At 32.6% G+C, this 6,701-nt stretch overlaps 1 protein-coding gene across 1 annotated transcript; it reads left to right on the top strand.

The window, feature by feature from the left end:
* The first annotated feature begins 254 nt into the window (after positions 1 to 254).
* On the top strand, positions 255 to 5,894 carry LOC123700863 (nischarin). The gene is made up of 4 exons (XM_045648219.1): positions 255 to 827; positions 2,013 to 2,259; positions 2,886 to 3,004; positions 3,794 to 5,894. Exons 1-4 carry the CDS (start codon positions 387 to 389, stop codon positions 4,382 to 4,384), a joined length of 1,398 nt encoding a protein of 465 aa, XP_045504175.1. The 5' UTR covers positions 255 to 386; the 3' UTR covers positions 4,385 to 5,894.
* The last annotated feature ends 807 nt before the right edge of the window (positions 5,895 to 6,701 follow it).

The raw sequence follows: 6,701 nt of genomic DNA, 5'->3' as shown, positions 1-6,701 counted from the left end.
ATATTTTAACACTAACCAAATAACTGCATGTAAACATGTGTACAATGAACGAATGTTTTCGCTTATGCAAGTGAATAATACAGCTAACTAACTAAGCGACTTCGCTCAAACATTTAAGAATTGAGTATTCTATCGATAACTAAAGTGTTGCAAGCACTTCACTAATACCATTTCACCAATACGTCAAAATTAAAATGACAACTGACACGGCATTTGTCGTAAAAATTAAAATGTCATTCATGACACATTCGTAATCCGTATCCGTGATGTGATCGTAATTCGTAATGTCAGTGTTTATTTTACATCATTCGCAATAAATAATCGTCGCAAAGTAAAATGTAAAGTGAAACCAGTTTTAAAAATAAGTTGCTTTTTTAATTGTAAACATGTCGACATTTATAAATCACAGAGACGACAGTTCAGTGAACGTCGAGGAAGCAATAACAAAAGATAGTGTAACGTATTATAAAATCGTTGTAAAAGTGGGTTTCGTGCAGTGGGATGTATGGCATCGGTACAGTGATTTTGTAGAGCTCCACGATAAACTGGTGAACGATTATGGCGTCGCTAAGGACCTGCTTCCGCCGAAGAAGGTCATACGCAACAAGACCCCTAAATTCATTGAACACAGACGAGAGGCCCTCAAAGAGTATCTCAATAATGTATTTAATTTCTTGAATCTAAATTTGCCTTCAGACTTTGCTCACTTCTTGGACTTCCATTTATACGACATATTATTTTTATTACAAGATTTAGCAAAAAAACTTTATTTGGAAGGAGATAAGATGTTACAAAATGAAAAAATACATAAATTCACACCATTACAGGTTGGTATTTTGTTTCATTATTTAATTTAAGCTCTACAAATTGTTCATTATATTATACAAAATTCAATTTAATTAAAGTTATAAGAATATTCTATTGCTATTAAACATTCTCCGTATGCTTATTGTATTTTATATTACATACAGTTTCAGTAATTAAAGATAATATTATATGCATAGTAACTGTAGGCATTAATAAATATGACTCATCTCTGTTATAAACCACTTGTTAGATTTTCAAGGTTACAAGAAAATACATTAACTTTTTCCTACACCACAAGCCATAAATTATAAAAAAAAAACAGAAAACAAAATAATTGAAAAAATATATAAAAAAGTTTGTAACAGTTTGCACTAACCAAGGTCAATGGTCATCAAATTACCTTAATATTAATTGAATTATCTGTTTATATATTATCAATATCAATATACATATGCCCCTATGCCCCCCTAGCCAAGTGGCTTTCTGTTAGCGTAGCGTTCAATAGAATAGACTATGAATGTATGAGATTGACGTAAGCTGTAGATAACGTAGTTATATTACATACCTCAATAGAACTGTGTCTTATCTATTATATTATGATTTTACTTCCTTATTTATATTTGCTTATTTTTGCTATGGAATTTATCTAGCCAAGTACGATATTCTGAACCCCAGTAATCTATATTTATTGACATACAATAGATTTGTTTTAAAGTATAAGGACAATGTGGTTCAATCTTGTAAAGTCTTAGTTGGTGTAAATTTAAAGTTAATTGCCTACCTATAAAACTGGATAGAGGTAGGAATTTCCTTACAACCTTTTATAAGTGACTAGCTGCTCCGCGCGGTGTCACCCCTGTGGCTCCACCCCTGTTGGTCGTAGCGTGATGATATATAGCCTATAACCTTCCTCGATAAATGGGCTATCTAACACCGAAAGAATTTTTCAAATCGGACCAGTAGTTCCCGAGATTAGCGCGTTCAAACAAACACACAAACAAACTCTTCAGCTTTATAATATTAGTATTGATTTGAAAATAAGTTATCATTATATGAAACTAAGTTATTTTAACAACTTTTGAGAATTCAGAAATAATAATCAGACTACTACTATATTTTTTTTCTTCCTTTATTAATGAACTTTCATTCCAACATCTTTAAACAAAACAAATCATCTTATCTATAATTTAACTCCTAAATTTCAGCTACACGCAATCAGTGAAAGATTCAAAATGGCGTGTCCACCGACAGAGAAGCTGGACCAAATGTACGACTTCAGTCACATTCTCGACTTCTGTTCACAAGTCCGCTCGCTCAGCATAGAGGGGAGTTATGAGAAACTGGGCACAAGTAATATTGTGCCTAATGATTTGAAGTTTGATTTGATACCGTTCAAGTCGCTGATGGATTTGAAGGTTCTTGGTGTGCCCATGGCCTGTATACAGAGTGTTGGTAAGTCTGTCATTAATATAATAATTATTAGTTTTTAATTATATATATAGTAATTCAGAGAAGTGGATACTATACATTGATAAATAAACATTTAATACAATGTCAATAGATAAACTACTTGATAGTATTTGGTTTTTATCAATAGATCAAATTCTGCATTAAAAACTGCTTGTTGCTTGCTAGCTAGCTTGTTTGTTTAAAGGTGTAAATCTTAGCAACTGCTGAACCAATTTCAAAAATTCTTTCACCCTTCAAAATATGTACATGAATCTGAAACACACAGCTAGTAAAATAATAAAGAAATTAAAATAGAGATCTGTTAAAGTAACACTACAGAAAGCATAATTTATTTTCCCTGTTCCAAACCATTATTACCATTAGCAAGTCACAATTTTAGGATACACTAGAGGTCCGACCCGGCTTCGCCCGTGGTACATATTTCGCAATAAAAGGTAGCCTATGTCCTTTCTCGGGTATCAAAATATCTCCATACCAAATTTCATGCAAATTGGTTCAGTAGTTTAGGCGTGATTGAGTAACAGACAGACAGAGTTACTTTCGCATTTATAATATTAGTGTGGATTTAGTTTTGCTTATCAAATTATCTATTAATTATGTTATTTCAGGCAGTTTACGCGATACATTATGTAGTTTGTCAGTGCTGATAGCAACAGTGGTGTCGCTCAACGAATTTCTGCTTGTTGATGTTCTACACAAGGACCCTTCCAGTATAACTGATTCTATGGTAAGCATAATGTACCAATAATTCAACAATCAATAATAATCATACAACACTACTAGTAGGTATTAAGTTTGTTATGAAACACTAGCTGTGCCATCCGTTTTCACCCGTGGATGATTCTACAAAATCAAGTATTATCAAGTATTACCATAGCTCAATTTTTATTCTGATTATGAATTGTATGACTGACCTATAAAAAATATGAAGTTTCATTCCAATAGTTTTTTCGTGAATTATGAACACATTTGTTACTCACTATACAGTTTATGATAAGCACAGATTTTTTTTATGTAAAGATAAATAAATCATTTACTGGTATAGTTTGTTGAATCCTCATTTGCCGCTTTTAGCAATTAAATAACATTGTGCGAACATTATTTATTTATTCTGAAGCCAATATTCGCTAACTATTCTCATATCGTTGTTACACACGCTCCAATAAATAATAAATATATCGTAAATATTGGCTTACTATATAATCGCTATAACGAGTCAAAGTTCACGTTATCATTCCTCTAACTAGGTCAGGTCAAACTGGCCGCGTGTGTATGTAATAACTAGATAATAGCATGACTAAGAAGGTCATATTATTGTAGAATTTAATGTATGGTAATTTGAATAATAGGATATCTTTATAAAGTGTCCTATAAAACTTTAATCATAAAAATAATATTTTCTGTTTATAATATAAAAGGATTACGCTTAGATCAATCTTTTTCCATGTGTTTGCGAATGAAGACATTAACCTATTTAATATCCCAAAATTTTATTATGAGATTTTTTATCCAACAGATATGGAAGAAACTAACAACCATAAACTTCTCCAGTAACAACATAGCGAAAGTGGACTGGGCGATACGGCTCGTGCCGAAGCTGCAACATCTCAACCTATCTTCCAATAGATTAGACGAGCTCTGTGACGTGTCCTGCCTTCACGATCTTCAAGTACTAAACCTATCGATGAATCGATTCAGCACCTGCGAGAATTGGCACGAGAAAATCGGAAACATCGTCAAAATCGATTTATCGCAGAACAAAGTCCAATCGTTACAGGGTTTCTCGAGACTGTACTCGCTAGAGAGTTTAGATTTAAGTTGCAACGTTATTACGGATGTAGAGGAAGTCCAACATATATGTAAACTGCCGTGCCTAGAATATCTATGGTTGACCGCCAATCCCGTGGCATCGTCCATAGATTATAGAGTTAAGGTGTTAGAACAATTTAATTCTAGAATGTCAGAGCTATGTTTGGATAACGAAAAAGCGTCAGAAAAAGAATTGGACACGGCTCGAGTTTTGCAAGCGTTGAGGGTAGTTAAAGAGAAGAAGACGCCGAGCTTCTTGCAGAACAATAATACGAGCCATAGTTTTCATAAAAGTTGACGACTGATGTGATTTGTTTTGTAGTTAATTTTTGTACAATATTGTAACGATTTTGGTACTGATGTATGTCAGTAGTATTTATACGTAAGAGAATATATTTTTCGTCTGAGCCTTCATAAATGGCTATTGCTTGAATTATGCTAAAAAAATAGAAGCTAGAAATATTCTAGCTTTGATTGACTTTATTAAAATATAATAATGACAGCTTGATTATACCAGTTTATCTTTTTGAGTATTGAAAATTATTTGTTATTCTTATACATGCTATTCTTAGGAATAATTAATCACTCTTAACTTGTGATAAACTTTAATTTATAAGCCTTTTGTATTAGAAGTAACTTTTTCTAATTGTGATTGTTTTTTGAAGTGAAACTTCTTTAGGCGCGTTAAGAATAAAATTTCAAGGTCGAGTCATGGCAATACCGCACGTCATGGAATAAGGCGAGGATACGATTTTGGTACCTTTGATTCTTGCCAAAGAAGTTTCACTTCTGACACGTGTGCTCGGCACGCACGCTCTTTTTTATGTTACAGATTTTTGTATTTTTGTTTTGTGTAACAGATTGTTTTTTTTTTAATAACCATTCTGAAATGTGGTTGGTGCTAAAGCGTTCAGTTACCTACTCGATTGTTCTAAAATATTTTTTTACAGGACAAGAAAGTATACGCAAGATAGCTTTTTATTTGCAATACTATTTTCAACTTAGAGCGGCCGTACACGGGCGGCTCGAGCAGTCCGTTTTTGGCAGTGAATGAATGTCCATAGTTCACCGCGAGATCGCGGCTTCAAGACGTCGGTCTCAACTGCTTGTAGCGGTTTGTGTATGGCCGCCCTTATACTCATTCTCAGCGTTTTGTTAGTAATAATATTATATTCCATTATTTTTCCATTTGTAACGATTTTTTGCGTATTTTTTGTTAAAATGTGAAGTAATTAATAAGTAAAATAGATAATTAAGAAATGACTAAAATTTTATATGACCATATAGTGCATTTCTATTAGATGCTGAACCTATAAGATTATTTCATGGTAGTCTTCTTGCCTACTGTAGCCTTGATTAGATCAACTAAGTTTCTTGTGCATAACAGAAAAGCATTTCCATCAAAAAATAATTTTGTTATGATCCGTCTTCGATTAAATATTTGGTACATAACTCAAAATAACATCATTTCTCGTCTAGTACATAGGGACTAAAATAGTAGCAAAAAATATACTTACTTATCATTTTTGAATTTGCCTTTTTGTTGGAAATTAACAAGGCGGAGTAAATACGGTTTCTTTTATGCAATATATTTAGTTAGAAGCTACTGTAAGATAACCATTATTATAATTAAGTAAAAGATCATATTTTGTGTAATATTAGTGTATGAAATACAATGTGTAAATAATATAATCGATGACTAAACTACACCATACAAGGTGCAATAGTATTGTTTTCTAGAAGTATTATATTTGTGATTTTTTATTGTGAAACAATATGTATTGTGTTATTAAAGTTATTTCACGTTAGTTGTTGTTTTATTTAAACAGGATTACCAAAAACATTTTTAAAACATACATGCATCATTTTAATAATGAATGCTAGCAAGATTTATTAGAGCGTTCGCTGCGTATAAGAGCTGTTTGTAGGCATCGGCAATTTTTCCTCCTTTACTCTTAATAACGAAAATTTGGTTACAAATAATTCGTCGCACAACAATCTAGTCCCTAGACGTGATAAATGGGCTGTTTGGTTCACGCCAACTACGCCCTTTGTGACGTAAGACGTTGTCGTCTTTTAGCTACGTAGTATATGACACAGAGCAAGTAATATAGGTATATGATATATCAAATAAAGTATCAGTAAATAATCATTAGGTATCGACAGTACATACACCAACGCGAAATTATACTAGCAGCGCTGCGAGAGACGGGAGTCTCGCTTTTGACTGCTCTTCCACCAATAATGTATGAGGAATGTGTGTTTAAAGAACCAATCATATCGTTTAATTTAGTTTGAATCGATACGAAAAAGCAACCCTTTGCAGTGAACTCCCTAATTGCATACATTCATAAAAATCTTTGAAGCAGTCACCTACAGGTTAGTTTCACAAGAATTGCTCGTTTGAAGGATATCAATTCGTGGTACAAAGACAGAAAATTTTTCAGTACCTTCATAAATGTGTAAATTCTAGTAGCATTATTACTTCACCTTATTAGAAATATTGATCATTCTCAATAGCAAAAGGCTTGAAGTGTTATGTAACGTTTAATGTGTCTGAATCCTGGATAATTAGACATCTAACAATTAATTTTCAATTCGATTAGTTCTTGAAA

Source organism: Colias croceus, chromosome 20 (genome assembly GCF_905220415.1).
Source record: "Colias croceus chromosome 20, ilColCroc2.1".
Lineage (NCBI taxonomy): Eukaryota > Metazoa > Arthropoda > Insecta > Lepidoptera > Pieridae > Colias > Colias croceus.
Note: the sequence above shows the minus strand (reverse complement) of the source record. Positions and strands in the feature narration are given on the sequence as shown.